Source organism: Artemia franciscana, chromosome 15 (assembly GCF_032884065.1).
Source record: "Artemia franciscana chromosome 15, ASM3288406v1, whole genome shotgun sequence".
NCBI lineage: Eukaryota > Metazoa > Arthropoda > Branchiopoda > Anostraca > Artemiidae > Artemia > Artemia franciscana.
Genome location: NC_088877.1, coordinates 9,575,903 through 9,598,508, shown reverse-complemented (window position 1 = coordinate 9,598,508; position 22,606 = coordinate 9,575,903). Strand labels below are relative to the sequence as shown.

Here is a 22,606-nt window from a genome sequence, read left to right as displayed (position 1 = left end):
GGTGGAGATGGAGGCCTAGTTTCCCTCCAATTTTTCGGTTACTTAAAAAGGCAACTAGAACTTTTAATTTTTAATGAACGTTTTTATTAGTAAAAAATATACGTAACTTAAGAATTAACTTACGTAACAAACTTTCATAACCTTATATTTTTATTATGTATACGAGGGGTTTGTACCCTCGTTAATACCTCGCTCTTTACACTAAATCGTAAGTTTTGTCCCAATTCTTTAAGAATGACCCCTGAATCAGAAAGGCCGTAGAATAAATAGTTGAAATTACTAAAAATACTTTAGCATAAAGAGCAAGGTATTTATCTCCTCCTAAATACCTCGCTCTTTATGCTAAAGTATTTTTAGAACCCCTCATATGCGTAATAATCTCTGTTCGTTTTAAGTTTCAATGCTACTTCTTCCTTTCATTTGAAAAAACGTTTTCATGTTTATTTTCTATTGTTTTCTTATAGTAATGCTAAAGAATCCTGCGCCCTTGTCATTGAATTTTTCTTCCCCCATGACAGAGGAAATATCCCCCAACATAGCCCCCCCCCCTCAGCCCCACCCCCAAACAAAATAAAATCCCCCTGAAAACGTCTGTACGCTTCCCAATAACCATTACTATATGTAAACACTGGTCAAAGTTTGTAACTTGCAGCCCCTCCCCCAGGGATTGTGGGGGAGGAAGTCATCCCCAAAGACATATTTATTATGGTTTTGACTATGCTGAACAAAATGGCTATCTCAAAATTTTGATCCGTTGACTTTGGGAAAAAATGAGCGTGGGAGGGGGCCTAGATGCCCTCCAATTTTTTTGGTCACTTAAAAAGGGCACTAGAAATTTTCATTTCCGTTAGAATGAGCCCTCTTGCGACATTCTAGGACCACTTGGTCGATACGATGACCCCTGGGAAAAAAAAACAAAAAAAAACAAACAAATAAACACGAACCCGTGATTTGTCTTCTGGCAAAAAATACAAAATTCCACATTTTTGTAGGTAGGAGCTTGAAACTTCTACAGTAGGGTTCTCTGATACGCTGAATCTGATGGTGTCATTTTCGTTAAGATCCTACCACTTTTAAGGGGTGTTTCTCCCTATTTTCCTAAATAAGGCAAATTTTCTCAGGCTCATAACTTTTGATGGGTAAGACTAAACTTGATGAAACTTATATATTTAAATCAGCATTAAAATGCAATTCTTTTGATGTAGCTATTGATATCAAAGTTCAATTTTTTAGAGTTTTGGTTACTATTGAGCCGGGTCGCTCCTTACTACAGTTCGTTACCACGAACTGTTTGATAAGACTTTCAACTGGATACCCGCAGCATAGGTATCTACATATTATATAGACACACTATATGTTACTGTGAAAGATCGAAACTGGAAAATATCGACTGTCACCGATGAATGTCAACAAACACAAAATAATCGGTGAAAGATAGATAATTTCATTACATTCTTGTACATTAGTGCCCTCACCGGTGTATGTCAACCATCATAGATATACTCTGGCAAATGTCCAAAATAAAGACGTCAATTACGAGACAAGAGGCTGTTTCCCACCAATATACGTTTCTTTGCTTGGATTCAGTCAGGTTTGTTGGTCTTATACAAGGTTTGATGGTGACAGGTTAGGTTATAAAACTCAAAAAGGGCTAGCTAGAAATATAAATCTTAGGAATGTTCAACATTCAATATTAGTACACGGTGAATGTCAACACTCACCAGTGGAAGTCAGAAATAAGGATGTTTAACAAATATATTTCGGACATGGACCAAGCGGCTATGTGTTTGTTAACATTCATCGGTGAATATCGACATTCACCAGATTCGGTCTTTAACAGTAACATATATACTATATAGCTAGTCAGTGCTGGATACCATAACAAAAAATTTGACCCAATTTTATACTAGCGTAAGTTCGCGAGAAGCTTTGCTTTCACAGTAACAATGGTTACTCAGTTGAAGCATAAATAATACTGGAAAAGCCGTTGGAAATCACTTTGACTTTGAGACATTACTCTTTACTTCAATTAGTCAAAACACTTCTATAGCCTAGGAAGTCGAAAGATCTTTGGCGAGAAGATCCATTCAAGGACTCATTGTTAAGACCCCTATTTTTAGAAAGTCGATGTTTAAAAGAGGAGATCCGTAGACTTCAAATTAGAGACAAGTAAAAAAAATATGTGGTTTCGAGGGAATTTGATGAAAAACCCAAGGAACTTTTTCCTTTCAGAAGGAAAGGAAAAGAAACAAACATCCTCAGAAGGGAATAAAATTTGTTTTCTCAATATTCTTAATTCCCTGTTTCAGAGGCATTTCTCAATCTTCTAGCACGGTAAATATTTTCATCCAACGAATAGTGAAAAGAAAAGGAAGGGGGGCCTTGACTTTCTTGTCATATTAAATATAAAAAACCAAGTTTTCTGAAATGAAAGTAAGGAGCGACATTATAACTTTAACGAACAGAAATTACTCCGTATATGAAAGGGGCTTTTCCTCCTCGACACTCCGCTCTTTACGCTAAAGTTTGTTATTGTTTTAAAAAGTAGAGTTGGAAGAAACAATCAAACTTTAGCGCAAGGAGCGGGGTGTCGAGGAGGAAATGCTCCTTTCATATACGGAGTAATTTCTGTTCGTTAAAGTTTTAATGTCGCTCCTTACTTTCATTTCAGAAAACTTGGTTTTTTATATTTAATTTCTGAAAGTTTTTGAATTAATGCATGTCTGATTTTGGCTCTCTGTACATAAATTATTAAACTGAAATTTGCATATTAATTCTTTTTTTGGCTAAATGGCTTTCTCTTAGTTTTGATCAGAAGATTTTGAGAAATAATGGGTGGGGAAGGAGGCCTAGTTGCCCTCCAGTTTTTCGGTTACTTAAAAAGGCAACTAGATCTTTTAATTTTTAACGAACATTTTTATTAGTAAAAAATATACGTAACTTAAGAATTAACTTGTGTAACAAACTTTTATATTCTTATATTTTTGATTATATATATGAGGGAGTTGGTCCCCTCGTTAATACCTCGCTCTTCATACTAAATCTTGTTTTGTCCCAATTCTTTAAGAATGACCCCTGAATCAGAAAGGCCGTAGAATAAATAGTTGAAATTACTTAAACATTTTTTAGCATAAAGAGCGAAGTATTTATCTCCTCCTAAATACCTCGCTCTTTATGCTAAAGTATTTTTAGAACCCCTCATATGTGTAATAATCTCTGTTCGTTTTAATGCTTCTCCTTACTTTCAAATGAAAATTTTTTTCATGTTTATATTTTATTGTTTTTTTTTTTTTTTTTAATAGTAATGCTAGAAAATCCTGCGCCCTTTTCATTGAATTTCTCTTCCCCCATGAAATATTCCTCCAAGGAAAGATCCTCCCATATAGCCCCCTCCCCTGAACCCCACACGCAAACCAAAAAAATTCCCCTGATAACGTCGGTACACTTCCCAGTAACCATTACTGTATGTAAACATTGGTCAAAGTTTGTAACTTGCAGCCCCTCCCCCAGGGACTGTGGGGGGTAAGTCATCCCCAAAGACATAGTTATTATGGTTTTCGACTATGTGGAACAAAATGGTCATCTCAAAATTTTGATCCGTTGACATTGGGAAAAAAATGAGCGTGGGAGGGGTCCTAGGTGCCCTCCAATTTTTTTGGTCACTTAAAAAGGGCACTAGAACTTTTAATTTCCGTTAGAATGAGCCCTCTTGAAACACTCTAGGACCACTTGGTCCATACGATGACCCCTGGAAAAAAAACAAACAAATAAACACGCACCCGTGATTTGTCTTCTGGCAAAAATGACGAAATTCCACATATTTGTAGATTGGACCTTGAAATTTTTTCTATAGGGTTCTCTGATACGCTGAATGCGATGGTGTGATTTTCGTGTTACCCCCTGTAGGGGGTGTTACCCCCTATTTTCCAAAATAAGGCAAATTTTCTCAGGCTCGTAACTTTTGATGACAAAGACTAAATTTGATGAAACTTATATATTTAAAATCAGCATAAAAATCTGATTCTTTTGATATATCATTTAGCATCGAAACTCCGTTTTTTAGAGTTTCGTTTACTTTTGAGCCGGGTCGCTCCTTACTACAGTTCGTTACCACGAACTGTTTGATTACCTCGAAGACCATATAGAAAATTTTGATTTTCACCCGGACGCCTTCATAACTTGTTCATTTTCTTGGATATTTGGATTTTTACACAGGCCTAATTTAGCTTTTTGTTTATGTGTTTCTTCTCGATTACATTGTTTAGACCTTATTTAAAGTCACACAGACTATATAACTGATTTTTAAAACAATTTGAAGTAAATCCGAGCAGTTTTCTCCTTTTTCTTATTATGCCTCTTTACTCATACGATAAATTTTCCCAGGAACAATATACTGTCAAGCATTGTTTTGTGTGTTTGTTTGAACTATGTAGTGGCCCTTAAAAAAGCCATTGGTTAAAAATCAGCTGCGAAAATTAGAGTGTTAAGCTCTCTCACCACGGATAGGTTGAATATCTTTTGGCATAATAGTAACCCTCTTGGTGTGAATGGCACACAGGTTGGTAGTCTGAAAAAGACCCAACAACATACGCCTCGCTGGCTTCTTGCAGTGTCATCACAACCGAGTTCTGAAACTTCAAGTCGGTTTTGAAACCCTGAGCTACCTCTCTTATAAGTCTCGGGAAAGGTGACTATATATTCAAAATCAAGCACCCTTTTGAGACTAATCTCTCTTAGGGCTATGGCTCCAGGCTTGTACCCGTGTGGCTTTTCCATGTCACCAGTAGCAGGGAATTACGGACTGTCTTGGTTGCGAGCAATTTTCTACGTGCTTATTCGCCAGTTGATTTTCTCGCAGATTGTTTACTGTCCCTTGGAAAAAAAATAACGGGGTGAGTAGAGTGGAACAAAAAAAAAAAAAGGTCAAACCACCCGGATTTACATCAAGTTACTTGAAAAATCAGTCATATATTAACAAGATCCAGAAATCAGGAGTTTAACAAAATCCAAATAATTTAATTTACCCAAGCCTCCCAAGGATGTTATGGATTTGGACACAGTGTTCAATGGAGTTTATCAGAAGGTAGCGGTCAAGTGCCTTCCATGGAATAAACTCAAGTACAAATTATTTGTTTATATGAAACCAACTGCTTTGACTTATCTAAAGTGAATAAAAAATGAATAAGATGGCAAAAGGACTGAAACAGAAACTCTGGCACAGGAGGAACAGAAAAGGAGAAACAAACAGTCAAAACTAGAAAAAAGGCACTCAAAGAAAGCAGAAGCTTATTCAAAAAATTAAAATGGGAAAATAAAATGAAGAATTGATCTTAAAAGTCACGATTAGAAGATCTTGGCGGGAAAGTCAATTGAAGGACTCAACGATACGAGCTTTATCTCTAGAAAATCAACACCGGAAAGAATTCATTACACTTTTAAAAATCTACTAACACCTAAATGGCAAAACGAATATCCTTAACAATTCTTTTTTGGCAAAGAAAATGATAAAAGTTTTGAGCTCCTGGATTGGAAAATTATTAGTTATTAAGTTTTTGTGTAGGTTTTGTTCGTTTCAGTACTTAACTTATGTTTCAATTTTTGTAATGAGAGTTCTTTTCACCCCTAAGTGTTCTTAGCCTAAACTAGTCAACAGCTTTCTCCAGGTCTATCCAATGCATATGCTAATGCTCAACTTGCCAAAAATTGGTAATTTATTCATGTTTCCCCCTTGTGTAAGGGAAGTGTCCTTTATTGCCTAGATGTGAACCAAATTAACCACCAGCCCTATTCAGGACTATCCACTGCACACGCTAATGCTCAACACTTGCCAAAAATTAGGATTGCCAGGTTTGTTTTTGATAGAAAAATGACAATCATATAAGGGTCAAAATCATATCTGGTCTTCCCAGGCGGTTATCCTTCCAAGGGCTACACGGCCTCGACGTTGTGCGGCTTTAAGAACCTGATGAGATTGGATGCTTTCAACGTGGTATGGCCGTTAGCTGAGAAATGTTTGCAAAAAATAGCTGTAGGAGAATTAATTTACCTATAAATCTAACTTAAAATCAACTAACTTAGGTTAGTTCCCTTGACTTTTTGGAGCTTAATTTACCTATTTTTATGGAAATAATCTCCGGAGAAGTACAGTTCCTCTAGAGACAAAACTGCTGGCAAACTGATGGTTTTGGAAAAGCGGGTTAAATTTTTTAAATGGTATTCTATGGAAGATTTTCTTCTATCAAAGAAACTTTTAATCTCCAAAGATTGATAGAGGGTTTTGTTAACGAGGCAAAAAAAAAGATAAAACTACTATCAGTGGATGCCAGAATAGGCCAGATATTTACTTTTACAAACATATTTATTTCCTAAAATAAAACTTCGCATAAAACCATAAAAACCGCGTCAACAAGCAATAAATATAACAATAAAAATGTAAGAAAATAATCTCTGTTGTGTAATAACCAGCATCAAAGTGCAACTTCAAGCAGCAAATACCTCACAGCTACACAAAAACTTTAGTAACAGAAGAATGAGTCTTTGTACTATATAATTGGATAAATAGCCCTTTTGAATACTTTTAACAATAGCAATTAGAAAATAATCATCGTTCTCGGTAGTAGTCTAAGTGAAGCCATTATGACTCAACAAAGAATTATTCTTAAAGTCGTCTTTTGAGCAATGTTTTCTCCCAGAAAGAGTGCAAAAAAAGACAATAAAAATATACAGCGATTTCTGATATCAAAACAGATTCAGCAGACAAGATTAACTTCTATTTCATAAGAAATGATTAACTTTCTGATTTATTTCCACACCTCTGCCGATATTAGCTATGAATCACATATAAGCACAAATAATGCATTCAATTAAAGACATTGCCTCAAACTCGCAACTTTTTAAGGCAAAACAAACACTTTCCTGAGTAATGTTTTTTTTTATTAACCGTCAAATCCTCTTTTAATAAGAAATTTAGACGCCCTCCCCCCCGAGATATTTGTCCAAAAAATTGACAAAAATTGTTTGTTACACAAAATGTAACGAAAATGAATACCAACAAATTTTGACGTGTTTTTAGTTGATTTATACCCCCTCAAAAAATCCCCCCTCCAAAAAAGAAATCCTTTGTACCCCCCCCCCCCCGCCCTCCAAAATATTTGCCCTACTCGTAAAAATTTTTACAAAAATGAATGTAAACATATTTTTGATGGTTTTTTTGTACCCCCCTCCCCCACTGAAATTTTTTTTTTGTAAAAGCCCCCATCCCCCCAAGCGATAAAAGGGGAATCTAGCCCCAGCCAACACTCCTACCACCGTTTATGTTTATCGTAAATCTAGGTTTATCTAACTATCATAAAACTTTGTATAATTTCCTTACGACAAATAACACAACGAAACTTATTATTCGCCTAAAAAAAGTTGAAGTACATTTTTTAATTTCAAAATTTTTAGCTTTGATGACACGTAAAATTTTAGCTTTGATATCAAGGAGGGGAAACGAGGCTAGTGGGTACATATACACAGGGCAATGTTGAAATAAAATAGATAAGTCCATTTCAACAAATTACATATTACCCTGTAGGAAAACAGTAAATACTAACTTGTAAAAAATGTGACTGAAATAAGAAACAACAAGTAAGAAGTTCGAGCGGTGCGTTCGAGCATTCGAAGATTACTTATTCGATTAAGTCCGACTAATCGTAAGTTAATGACGTCAAAGGTTAGGAGGATTATTACTTGTAACGGACTAGGTTAGTTGTCACATAAGTTATGTCTACTAGCCCCAGAGAATGTAGGATAAGTGAAGCTTTTTGTAAATAAAAAAATCAGTTTTTCCAAAAACAGAAAAAAAACCATATAAAATTATACCTAGGGAACAAGAGGGAAGAGTAATTACGAAACCTGACAACACATTGAGAAATTTGAAAATAAGATACGTTTACAAATGGATTGCTTTTGGTTAATATTGTTATTAACTTAGATGTCCATTGCGTTTTAGTTAACAAGTCACCACATAAGTGGATGAGTCCGATACTCGGACGCACTATAAAACCAATGGCCTGAGAGTGATGAGAACATAACTGCCACTTATATTCAACTATAATAAAATCAGCAAAAATTTAGATTGCGCAAAATATGGTGAATACAAATTGTTGCTGATATTTTGCCAGTCCAAAAAGCTACTCAAGCATAATTTGTGTTAAGCGCCATTCAGTGATACTCGAACGCACTGTAAAATATATGGCCCAAGAATGATTGTAGCACTGCTGCCATCTTTACTAACAGTAGCAAGTGTTTTAGATGGCGTCAAAATGAAATAAATACAGAGTGCCACAGATATTTCACCAGCATAAAAAACTAATTAAGGCACATACCTGGTAGAAATGCATATTAAAAAACCACAACGCAATACATACTGCCCTAATTCCGAGATCCTGGTTTGACTAGGCAAAAACAAAAAGCATAAACCCTGCCCTAAGCACTAGCTTTTCCGACCAACGTCATTTAGCTTCATCTACCCTTACCATATAGGAATTCATTTTTTTTCTGTTGAATATTGCAATCCAAGCTTTCCAAAAAATGAACAACATTGTAAGGACTAAAAACAAAAGGATCTTAGTATAATTTTCTACATTTTTTTTTCAATATAAGTGAATAAGTAATCTGTAAAAAGGGGTTCTTCAAATTTTTAGCATGGCCGACTTTCAATAAATTAGAAAGTTACATAAACATTACAAAATATAAAATAATTATTCAAAGTTGGATGAAGTGTGGGTAATCTTGAACACGATTTTCAAAAAAAAAGGTAAAATTCTAGTTAATTGACTTCTTGTGATATTGGAAAGGGTTTAGGTTAGGAAAGTGAAACTTTCAGGGATGGGTCTACAGGCTAAAATATGTCCTGGGAATGTATTTTAAAGTACCCACCTCCACCCCTTCTCCCTCTAGAGGGCCCTGAAATTTGCCTACAGGACAGGTGTATACCTATTGAAAATTTGACAAAACAACATTTTACCTTAATTTTCAGATACTAGTTGTTTTTTCTCTGCCTTTAGTTCTGAAAATGTGATTCCTGTTATTTAAGTAGAATTTTGAGCCAAATCAATGTGTTTTTTTCAAAATTTTGGAAATGTACTTTGCACATCTTTAAAACCTTATAAAATGGAATTGAGCAAAGTTATGAAGCTGAAAACAATTTTGTTGAACTTCAATTAAGCAGAAGATCTATTTTGCAAGGTTTCACTTTTATAACATACACATTTTTAAAGGTCATCAAAGGTCAGGGCCCTCTAGAGGGAGAAGGAGTGGACGTAGTTGCATCAAAATACCTTCCTGAGACATACTTTAGTTTGTAGATTCATCCCTGAAAGTTTCATTTTCCTAACCTAAACCCTTTCTGAGATAGCAAGAAGTCAATTAACTAGAATTTTACCAAAAAAAAAAAAAAAAATATTACCACCTGGGAAGGGATAGAACAAATCTCCAACGCCAACTCTCATCAGCAGTCAGAAATACATATGGAGATGTATTTCTAGGTTGTTATGTTGCCATTTATAAAATTTATGTAAAATAAAGGAGAAAAAAGGTGCTTTTAGTTCAAAGTAAATTACCACGATCACGTTTTGTCTGTAACCCCCAGGCTGAATCAAGTTCACTTGCTAATCAAGCATGTACGATGATTTTTTTTTCTTCGAGTGACAGTAATAGTAGGGTGAAAAATTATCTATTTTCGAATAAGAAATTCGGGAGAATTTAAGATTCTATCCCTGCTTTCAATCGTTATCTAGTCTTCATCCTCCTTATCTGTCAGAAGATCTTCAATAAATAACAAAGGCATGAATTTCAGTAGGCTTAATCAGCCGTCCTAGCCAAGTGGTAAAGTATCGTAGACTTGAGTATGTGTAGTGAGCCGTCCTAGGCGAGTGGTTAGTGCCCTAGACTTAAAACCTTGAGGACAGGAGTTAGAGTTTTGGTGGCGCAGGCTATTTGGTTTGGAAAGGGGGTCAATGGCCTGACTTGACGGTCAGCCAGAGACGTTGCCCTCCCAGCCAAAGGCAGAAAATCAGGAGATCGGTACCCACGCAACGCATTAAGCATGCGATTTTTTTTCTCTCTAAGTATAAGTAATGAGTCCACTTCTTTAAAGATGATACAAAGTTATTCGTATGAGAAGGAATCTTATGCTCCAGACAACAGATATTTATATATACATATCATATGTTTTTTTACGTGTTAGACATTTTTCTTAATATCTGCTTGGGAGGGGGCGGGTATCTTAGAAAATCAAAAGGAATAATTTACTAATACATTTGTCTTAGTGCGAACATAGAGTACATGTCTTTTCAAAACAGTTAAACAATTTGCAATACTTGGGTCAAAAAGCAAACGTAGTAAAAAACTATTTTTAAATTATTTAATATTATTCAAAAAGTTAATTATTTATTTGACAAAAAAATTTACAAAAATTATTGGAAACTCATTTTCAAAGTTATTAAGAGTGCAATTCTTAGAGTGAAAATCTCCCTATCCTTTGTCTGCTACCATGTATATTAAATTAGGATTGTTTAATTCTAAAATCCCAGCCCCTCCCCATAGATCATTAATATATGTCAACGATATAAAGAATTATCTATTAAATATTCCAAGTTGTTTTTAGTCCATTTAACATCACAAAGTTTGTGATATATTTTATTGCTTAACGACAGCATTTTTTTTAAGGTCTGTGTCAGCCCTGGCTTTGCGCAGAATATCCATCGCACCTTTTTGAATTAAATTTTGAGCTAAACCTGCACCGAGTTTTTCGGCAAGTTTCATACATTCGGGGTTGATAATAGAGCTGACAACACCGACAAAGACACTATTAATATCACAAAAATTCCCTTGAAGAGTTGGTAGTTCTACAGAAGACTCTCCTGTGATAGACTCAGCTCCATCTAGTGACCAAACACCGCCTTCCAATTGCAGAACCTGATTATCTAGCGAAGAACAAACGGCAACAGGCACAGAACAGCCACCTGCAAGAAGAAACTGCAACTTGCCATTTACAACTACTAACAACTCATTGGAGCTCTAAGCCACTTTTTGACACGCCCCTCCTCCACCCTAATCTCTTCATAGCCTCACAAATTCAAATTTCCTTTAACTCCTTCCTTACATCCTTTTTCATAGTTGAAAAACTATATGTAAAAAAAAAGAAGAGAAAAGCGACAAGGGAGAACCATCAAGACTTTTGATTATCCTATACCAATTATCTGACGAAAAAAATATGTATTTTTAGCATATTTATTACTACTGCTACAACTAATAACTCACCGCAGCACCAAGCCGTCTGAGGCCAACACAGCTACACACGTTACTCCTTTATCTCGAACTATTCAAAGACTCCCTCTTTACACCCTCCCAGAAAGCTCCCATTTCCCTTAAATTCCATTCCCCTGAATATGGTCGCTTACAATAATAACAATTTATTTTTACCCTCTTTACAAGAATTAAAAATACTGTTATAAAGGAGTAAATAAAGGAAAAGGGCAAATCGACAAACAAAAATACCACGCAAGAAGTAAAAAAAAAAAAAAAAAAAAAAAAAAAAACGAAAAATGAATTTACATATCATCCAGATAAAATTGCAGCTAGGAGATCCGAAAATAGAAATATCTCTGAATGATACCAAAACTATTTAAACACGAATACAATTTGGAGGAAATTCTACGATGTTTTCTCCACGCATTCGGAACCTCATTGAAAGTTTCGTCCATTTTCACAGTGATATCTCTGTATTTCTTAGCAATGCAAGTATCCTTGATCCAAAGAGGAAGGCCAAGAAAAAAACTTGCAATATCTAAAGAACAGTATACAGATTGCAAGCTATTCAGTCTTTTTATAAAACTTTCCAAACGGTGTGATTAAAAACATCCAAAAACATCTTTCTCATCTTTCCATCTTTACTTTTAAAGAATCACATATCATGGCTGCCGCGTGCATACCTCGTACAATGGAGTAAATGGTTTAGGAGACGATAAAAACTGATTTTATGGTGCAATTTTTTAGATAAAAATACCAAATAATTACATGTGAATCAGAAATTTGTTTTATACATAGATTGGGGATATACGCGATATTATCAGAGATATTACGAGGCGTGTTTTTCTTATTTTGCCATGTAAATATCAGAAATGGATTTTTTTTTTTCGTAGTCACAAGAAAACGCAGCATGAAAAACTGCAACAGATGCATATAAAAAGCCATTTTTAGTAAAAATCAATTATACGAGGTGTGCACACAGCAGCCCAATATATAAATACACCTAGGATTTTCCAAAAGCGAAAATTTAATACAAGTTCAACTCTGAGTAGAGTAGTGAAGCTAGTAATACTTTAGGACGGCCCTCCGACAGCGATACCACACCACTCCCGTTGAGGCTTCTACAGGCCCGAACACGAACAGTAAGTACCCCAGGGTAGGCAACAATCTAAGCGGTCATTCATACATTGATACATCTGGTGTCAAATAAACCGGTTTACTTTACCATAAAGTTAATATGCTTTATTAACCGGTTTATTTGAATTGGAATACCAGCTATTCTTTCCAAAAGTATATAATCCTCGAGTGGAATTTATTTATACACAGTGCAGTTTCAAATAGAGCTGAGTAAACACTATACCATGTTCAAGTCCAATATGAAAAGTTACTTCGATTAGGTAAGAATTTATTAATATTAATTCAACTTATACGAGGGCCGGTGGGTTGATAAAATCTATACAATATTCCCTTTTCAATTATTCAAGTCCATTCAAATTAATATTCTTTCAAATGGCACCATCCATCCCTTCTTCCATATAAAAAAAATTTCCGACATTAATACTATTGTCATCTATCGGATAAAAATTCAACCTCCATCGCATGCACATTTTAACGTTTGCATGGATGAACAGAAGGAAACTCCTCTTCGTATTAACTGATTATAGATACAATATAACTTCATATTTGGTAGGTGATTATACAGGTCTTTTGCACATCCCTAATGATATTATTGGGGCTACAATGGTTTTTCATCAAATATGAATAGAAATTTGACAATTTTCAAATAAAGTTATATTTTGAGTAAAATATTTGAGAAAAAAATGTATTATGTAAGCATTAAAATGACGAGGTAGGGAATTGCTTATTTTCAGTAGTAGCTAGAGAGAACTGAATAGTGTTTTTATTTAAATACAAGCCCCCCCCCCCCCCAAAGAAAAATCCTTTTTTATTCTAGGAGAACTCTAACGCGGAAACAACACATCCACCTAAGAGATTTAAGCCCAGAGCCGAGGAAGAGACCACATATTTTATAGCAACAATTGAATATTCATTGGAAAGGTACAAATATGGAATTGAAAAAAACTACCACCATACAACGGGTAAGTTATTTAAATTCCTTTTTTTATATATTTCCACTGTCAAACGGTATTTTAGTTTTTTTTTTCCATTAACGGAAAAACATAATAGCATATTCTTTCTCCAGATGTTCACTGTAGGAAATAATTAATTCTTTTGCAGATTAAAATAATAGCTGTTTCAAGAAAAAAAAGGAAAATGTTTTTTTTTTTTTTCTAGATTATCCCTGAACCAGTTCTCAATGAAGAACCACACGCCTCGGATTTGAATCTCTGCAATATCAAAACTGAAGATGACTTTGAACGGATATTGAAAGAATAGTTAGCAAATGTTCATGGCGTAGATCACTATTATTTCTGAACGGTTGGAGGAAGCTAACCCTATGCAACATGCAAGTCATTGAAAATGCCTTTTATATAGTTTCCACATTTTAAAATTATTTACCTGATCTGCTATGTTTTTGTATATAATTAAGACACCAAATAATTTCCCTATTTAAATAGTGCCTTAACCATGATCATTTTTACCATTTTCATTCTGTATCACTTTAATACGAAGAGTTTTATATTACTTTTTAAGCTATCATAATCATAAAATAACATCTTTTCTTATTTTATTTTAAAATCCATTGGAGAAAGTAATATATATATTAATATATAATATATATATTTAGTTTTTATGGTGTTTTCTTTTTTAGTCTTTTTTGTGTTTTATTTTTTTAATTTTTTTAACTTTTTTTAATTTTTTTTTATTTTCTTTTTTTTTTTTTTTTTTTAACCTTCTTTTTTTAGTTTTAATTGCAATTGTTGATGGCTTAAGCAAAAACTACAGTGAATTTTTTAGAGAACAGAAGTAAAGAAGTACAGTAGATTAACAGAGGTACAAACAAACAAACAGTATATATATATATATATATATCTCTATATATATATATATATATATATATATATATATATATATATATATATATATATATATATATACATATATCTATATATATATACATATATATATATATATACATATATATATATATATATATATATATATATATATATATATATATATATATATATATATATATATATATATATATATATATATATATATATATATATATATATATATATATATATTTAAAAGTAATTATTTCAAAGAAATAAATTTACTTATTCTTTTTCAAGGTTGCAGCTGATGGTAGTAAAATATCAATGATGCAGATTAATGAGCATATAGGAAACATTTCAATGATGGGGAGACATGATTCAACCCCCAAACAATGAAACTAAGGAAGCCAACCAACATCTTATGAGAGAATGGTTCAGTGAATCGAGTATTTTTTTTCATCATCCCCTAGGGTACTTCAGCTCAAGCGAACACCATCGAAAATGAAAATGTACTAGGAGGAGGCTTTGGTCGGGCTGACCAGCTTAGTTCAAATGAACTCATAAGTCGTGAGTTGACAGATGTCACATCTCCATCAGTCTCACACATTCAGAATATTATTCACGAGGGAAGAGTTTTTAAGCAACAAAATAGTATGGGGTCTTAGACTTCAGCCCAGGATACTATAAATTTGTTGGATTTTAATATAACTTTAAACCCTCTTAGAATACATAGGTTAACCTTTTGCGATCCAATTATTCCTGGCTCTGTTTTAATGACGGACCCCATTGATTCATTACATATTTATAACAATAAAATACAAAATATTATAGAGAATCAACTTCAGGTTTGGGGAGACTCTATAAAGGCATATATAAACCAGAAAGTACATTATTACAACGAAAAATCGGGACAAACATCCTACGCATAAACTAACACTGAAAATGAAGCCGTTCACATGGATTTCCATGAGTATGAAGATAATTTTATGAAATAAATACACAAGACCGTTCCAGGAACAGGTAGCTTTGCCGAGAATGGCAGTGGCTCAGTCATTTTCTTCATAGAAAATTTAGAGTTGCGTTGAAGTAGATTCAATTTTGTTTTAAGGGGAGGGAGGGATAAAAAACTAAATGCCGCCCAGATTTGTCAGCTACCGGGGAAGTTCAAAGCGTACAATTTGAGACAGGTTTATAATGTTTAAGAATTCTTTTGCTTCAGTAAAAAATCCTGACTTATTAGCAAGTAATGGGAGTAATGACTTCCCAAAGGTCGATTTCCAGTGTTTAGAGGGAAAATATCCAATTTTTCCTAAAAAAAAAAAAAAAAAAATTGAACGGGAAAATCAAGATTTGGGGGTGGGAGTGTCTGTACTGTATTTGAAGAGGGTGCGCAAACTAATAAGAAGGGAGTGTTATATTCTGTTAGAGTACCAATAATAGAACAAGTAAAACATTGGATTTGTTTTCTCTACAAGCCACTTAAAGATGAAAATTCATATGGGGACTATTTTTCCTATAACAAGCATAAGTCGACTTTTGATTGAAGAGAAATCTATTAATAGAGGGAATTTGCTTCTATTGTCCACTATGTCTTTCTAGACATCAAAGTGAAATAAAGTTAAATAATCGTATACAACATTGCAAAAAACATGCCTATCAAACCACTGATATGCCTTCAGGTGAAAAAGCCTTTTTACGCTTTAAAAATTTCCAAAATTCACTCCTACAAAGCGACAAAATAACAGTGGACTGCAAATCAAAATTAATGGAAGTATGTGATGCATCAAATTCAAATCTAGTCAAGGGACATAAAGCAATAGCTGTTTCTTATGTCCATGCGTGAAAGGACGCATCTAATGTTATGCAATTGGTTGAGTTCTATGAAACAATGTGGGAGGGATGTATGGAGAGAACAATGCAATCATTAATTCAAACTGAAAATAAATCACTGTCAAGGTTACATCATATCGATTTGCCTATGTTATCCCGAAATGAGGATGAGTCCGCCATTAAAAAAAAGAAAATGAGCTGGGTTTGTAAGGGGAAACTTGTTGAAAGCAGTGGGAGAGGGATGTCAGTCCGCGATCATAATCGTTTGAACAATCCTATTTTATCACGGGATAGTAACTTTGGCGGACTGGGCCATAAATCTTGTAATTTAAAGATAAAACAACAGTTTTTTATCTCTCTTTTTATCCATAATTCAAATTTTGACATAAAATTCATACTCCCGGGATTAGCTTGGTTAAAAAAAAGGTGCAATTGGCTCATGGGTAAAGGATAGCTTTCAGTTCAATATTATACCCAAGTCATCAGAAAAGTTACTAGAATGGATTTCACATGCAACTACAGAGAAAATGGAAGAGTATTTGAATAAAATTCAGTTTTTATATTCTTGTAGTTTCTTCCTGAAATCCACGAGCCGAATCATTCAAGTCCAAAAAGAACACGATTTTAACAGTTTTCCACTCCTCAAACAAAGCTTTCATGATTTAATCAACAATATTAATAATATGTAACCTTGTACATGACATTGTTTCAATAGGATTGTTCTTTTGCATTCTGTTGTTATGATTGTTTATTTTTTGAACACTTTTTTTTCTTTTTTCTTTTTTTTCAAGACAATGGAGCAGTTCTTTTTTTTTTTCTCAAGTTATTTTTCAAACTCAGAGATAGATACACGGGGATTATTCCAAAAGTGAATTACATGCGAAACAATTTTTTAAAGTATTTTTTTATTTAATAAATTAAAACAACGTTAAACATTACTGAAACATAGAAAATAAATTTACATGATATGCCAATCGGAATAAAACCACGATTTTGATAGAAGCGACATTTTTTTTTTAGTTATTATACTAAAACAACGTCAAACATTAATAGAAGCAAAAATAATGTTAGAGCAATTCAAATAAAACAATGATCTGGATTGAAATAATTTTATTTAATGAGATTTTTTTTAATATAATCATGTGACATATCAGTTGAAAACTCCTAACAGAAACATTTTAAATATCAAAGTCTTACCCTAGTTTTTATTTTTTTCGTCCCTCAAAATTGAATTTTTCGACAAGTTTTATCTTTTTGCCATATGGAGAACTTTTTTTTAAAGATTTATAAATCCATTTGAGGATACGATTTGTTTAGAATAAACTATATTTTATGATTGAAATAAACATTTTTTTAGTTCTAAAAAGTTTCGTTTTCAGCTATGGGTAGTCGTATCAAACCAGTAGTCATAGCATTCTCCCCTCCCCAATCTATCGTTGGGGGTAGAGGCACAAAAATGGCAATGGAATCCCTGGCTGGTTTTTTTTTTTTTTTTTTTTTTTTGGTAGAATTAGAACTCGCTGTTTCATGTTTCATATCGAAGTAACCCAACTGAAATGCCAGGACCGCTGGTTTGATATGATTATCCTTATCAGAAGATAAAAGTTGGTATATAACTTCTACACACATTCAATTCTGAGCGATGATAAATGGCGATGGAACCCTAGCTGATTTTTTGATTATTTTTGGTAGAATTAGAAATGGTAGCTGGTTTGATATGATTACCCTTGGCAGAAAACGAAAATTTGGTAGAACTCATTGCTCCGACTCACATCCTTTCCGAATTAAGGAAACTGCTTGAAGGCCATATTGACTGAAAAAAACATGTGTCAATTTTATATTTCTGTAAAAAATCTCTTCAAGTTCTTTTTTTACCCAGTACATCTGGTATAGAGAAATTTTTTTTTGACAAATTCATTTCTGAGGGATGAAAAATGGTGATGAAACCCAAGCTTTTTTTGAATTATTTTTGGTAGAATTAGAACTCACTGTTTCAATTCGAGGTAACCCTACTGAAACGCTACGGCTACTGGTTTGATATGATTATCCATAGCTGAAAAAGAAACCCTGGTAGAACTAAAAAAAAAAGTTTATTTCTATCATAAAATATAGTTTATTCTAAACAAATCATACATGCAAAGGGATTTTTAGATCTTTAAAGTTTTTTTTCTCCCTATCCAATACTTATGGTAAAAAGATACAACTTTTAGAAAAATTCAATTTTGAGCGACGAAAAAATAAAAACTATAGGATAAGACTCTGATATTTAAAACCTTTATATTAGGAGCTTTCAACTGATATATAACACGATTATATTAAAAAAATCTCATTAAATAAAATTATTTCACTCAAAATCATTATTTTATTTCAATTGTTCTAGCATTTAATGAAGGCCAAACGAAAATACTGAAGAAACACACAAAGCGGCTATTTCGAGAGAACAACCGCCTATCTTCTCCAGCGCGACCAAAATAATAAAATCAAGGAAAATGCCAAAAAAAAAAAAAAAAATCCAGAAATGCCGGCATCATCCTTGATTATATTGTTTTGTTCGCACTGAAGAGGAGAGGCGGTTGTTCTCTCGAAATAGCCGCTTTGTGTGTTTCTTCCGTATTTTCGTTTGGCCTTTAAGAACCTCATTTTTGAACCCCATTTCTGATCGTTTTCTTTCTTGATAGTAAACTATTACTTTTACCAGTTACTTGCTAAGTACTTTAAAAATCCACAGATTTTTATTCTAGAGTAATTTTTTATTGAAATCCAGCCAAAAGAGTATGTAACAAGAGTGGAAATTGACACTAATGTCGACAAAAAACAATATCAATACCATCTAACATTTGGCAACACTTGGTAGTTTTTTCAGCTCTATAATTATTTTTCAGTCAGGAACTGAGATCCAACACTTATTACTACCCTAATTTTACAAATTATACTAATTAAATTTAATTATGATTATTATTACACCGAAAAAAGGTGGTAATTTTTTCGACACTAGCGCCAGTTCACACTCTTAGAAGTTACCCTTACTCTTTGCTCAAGCCCTTTGATAACAGGTTTTGAGCTCCCTACGGTGAAAAATGCTGATGTTTCTCAGTATTGTATTACAGTAGAGTTGTTTTTAACATATATACTAACTTCGGGATTTCAATTTAAAATTTATTCACGATTGACCATATTTTACTCTTTGCTCAGTTTTCACTATTGGAATAACTGTGACCGACATTTGGAAATTTTCCAGATAGCTACATAAAATTTCTTCAAGTTTGAGATCTGGAATTCTGAGTGAAACCAAAAGACTCTATACAGATTGGAGTAAGGAATAGATATGGAAACTAGACTGGAGGCTTGGATGAAAGACTGATTACAAACAAGGTTGTTCAAGAAGAAGGAAAGGAGGCAGGAACAGAAGAAAAAAGATGTGCAAACCACCGAAAGACCATAGGCTAACTCCGACCAAAGCCAGACTTTAACTTGAGAGGGCAGAACTGATTTTGTGGGAGGGGAGCAGGTACTCACCTGAAGCTTTTTACGATTAAATCATTAAATATGATGTTTCAACTATTTCAGTAGCTTGTTAAATTATTGCGATAACCATTTCAATTAAGCAAGTTTCTAGTTCACACATCAATTGGACGAGTCAAAGCCAGAGTGGCCATAATAACTGGAGGACTTTGTTTACACCAGAGAACAAGGATAGGTGGCGCGACAGTAGGTTGAACTTGCTTTGTTTACGCCAGAGAACAAGGATAGGTGGCGCGACAGTAGGTTGAACTTGCTTGACATATATGGCAGATACTGTGCAACCTTTCGACATGACGAAAATCTCATTAACTCATTTAACTTATTTCTAACGAAAGGGAGAAGGAGGGGGCGGTTGTTTTGAGCGATTGATTAGTTAGGGTATTTTCAGATAGTTAAGGTCTTCTCACCTTCTAACGTGCGAAGAAATGACCGTTCTGCCACGCAACGTAGCGCCGTTTCAGCGTGGTACAAATGACTAAGAAGTTCAATAGTTTCTTTATCTCCTTCACGACACTCAATGGCTAACGCCCCTTGACCAATGGCGTACATACATACAGATGGATCTAAAACCTGAAAAGATATCAACGTCCCAAAATAAGATTAAAGAGATGTAAAAACAATAAACATAAAAAATCATTCCTTTGCTGTGTAAACTAACTAAACACCCAAAGACCCAATTTTCTTTTCGTGTCTTCCTTTTTTTTTCTTTTGCTCTTCCGTTTTATTTTCATTTGCTCTCATTTGTTTTTTGTTTAGTTGCAGTACTTTAATTTTATTCTCTTTCACCCTATGAGGTAGCTTATATCAACGTACTTTTTTCTTTTTTATCGACGCATTGATTTGTTACTTGTTCTAACTCTGTCATAATGTACATCTCCTGAGGTAAAGTTATTCGCAATCTGACCTTATTTAACATTTTCTTTGACTCCCCGACCCAGTATTTACCCTATTCTACGACCACATCTAAAAAGTTGTCCTACTTTGCCACATACGATCTGAACTTGACACACACACAAAAATCTCCTCTAATTCATTATGTCTAAAACTTCGGCCATCGTCCGATCCCTACAATATTTGAGAAAAATTTTGCCATTTCATTTAAACTCAAATACTTTATATTGTTAGACTCAAACTGTGGGTAAAATTACACTGGGAAAACCATGATGAACTAGAGTTCTGTCACACATCTAAAAGAGTTATGCAATGTTAAGAGGGCACCTTCCCATTGGGGGACACACAACGCAGAATCCATATTCTAGGCTTGGTAAAATAAAGGAAGCTCCTCAGATAAAGAAACAAAAACTCCCCGGGTGGAGAAAATCATAAACTCTCTTCTCGTCTATATTTATTAGAGCGCTCATAGGAAGTTAATATATTTGAGTCTAAAAAAAGATTCACTTTTTGAGGCTTTCACTTTTAATCCATTTTGAAAACAAATTTTATCTTTTGTTTAACGTTATATTTTCATTCAAGTTAGTACTAATGCGATACTCGGGATTCCCCGAGTATCCCGAGTATTCCGAGTATTCCCGAGTATTCCCCGAGATAAATCGCATTAGCAGTTGATCCAAACGGAGAGTAAATCCTGGCCTCTTTTGATCTCTTCCCAATAACGAAACTAATAAAGGAAATGAAGGTATGTTCTCTTCAAGTTATCGCTCAGCAGTTTCTGTACAGGCTTCTAATACATTTTTTTTTCTGAGGGGGGAGGGGCTGTGTTCTAAAAACGCAAAAGCTAAAAACCTTTTTTTCAAGGCTTACACATGCAAGTAACCAATTTAAAACAATGGATATTTTGTGGAATTGTCTATGCTTACAGTACTAGGCAAACGATAAAGCGAATGCCACTACTTGAACAAAACACTCATCACAGCTGAGGACACAAAACAAATAATAGCCTTAAAGGGATTCAATAGCTTAAAATGATTTACAAGCCTTAGAGTCGGCTGACCGCCTCAAAGCGAAGGGCTCATTAAAGAATTCTCCCTGGAGACTAGCAATTATAAAGAGCTATTGAGAATATGGCGTTTGTCAACGGACATTGATTGAAAAGACATGAAAAATTATGAAATCTGATACCCAACAGAACGATCATTTACGTCTTCTGTGTCGGCCAAGTTTTCAATCAAAGAAGGTAGGACCACAAGGAACTCCCAAAGCTGTCATATTGCTCGAATGTTGTTTCCTTTAAGCTGATTATTAACTTTTCTAGCAGGTATGTTAGGATCAAATTAGGTATGGTAAAGTTATTTAGGGATTACCCTTTCCTGAACTTTAAAATAAAATTCTGCTCCGTTGAATCAAAAACGAAAATTCTGCTCCGTTGAATCAAAAAACAAAAATTCAGCTCCATTCAATCAAAAAAACAAAATTCACACTTTCTGGTGATGTAAGTTTCATCACATCTGAATATTTCTATCTTCAGAACGAAACGGGAGAAGTAAATGGTTTTGTAAGAATTCTAGAAAAGTAGGTGTCGGTTTTTTTTTTTTAACAAAAATTACAATGGGCGAGATAAGGTGGTCCTTTAAGGTATTGACTCCCCTTAACCTGACAACAACAAACTGCTCAACATCTATGGCCAACATACTGCCAAACAAATAGAGCTTCTGACCATTACTAGAGTAGGGGATTGATAAGAAAGGAATATAATGTTAAATCTCTAATAAATAAAAAAAAAAAAAAAAAACTCCGTCTGGCTTCACCCAGCAAAATCTTAGCACGAATTTTTTAATATCCAAATAATCTACTTCTGTCTATTTTTCAAAATGAGGCTTTGCAATGACCCAAGAACTAAATTTTCGTATATTTGTTGTATAATTATAGTTTTTTTTTACTATTTGCTCATAAAATTACTTTTTGACTGCAATATCGACTTCTAAATTTTAATTAACAAAATTAAGATTTTTATACTTTAGCTAGGCAACGTTGCACGTATTCAGTTTCCTATCTTCTGTTAGGAGTGGCATCAATTCTAATGTGAGAGGCAGGCGGGG

General features: G+C 33.9%; 2 protein-coding genes across 3 annotated transcripts in view; one reads left to right on the top strand and one right to left on the bottom strand.

The window, feature by feature from the left end:
• LOC136036029 (general transcription factor 3C polypeptide 5-like) overlaps positions 1–22,606 on the top strand; it is a 508,607-nt gene that overhangs the window by 421,741 nt on the left and 64,260 nt on the right. The gene's annotated exons all lie outside the window — the stretch shown is intronic.
• Positions 1–22,606, bottom strand: part of LOC136036022 (porphobilinogen deaminase-like) — a gene marked incomplete in the record, with an annotated part of 58,906 nt that overhangs the window by 8,944 nt on the left and 27,356 nt on the right. Inside the window, 2 exon segments of one of the 2 annotated variants that reach the window (XM_065717948.1) lie at positions 10,110–11,009; positions 20,018–20,180. In XM_065717948.1, the coding sequence (XP_065574020.1) occupies positions 10,684–11,009; positions 20,018–20,180 (489 nt within the window). 2 annotated transcript variants of the gene reach the window in all.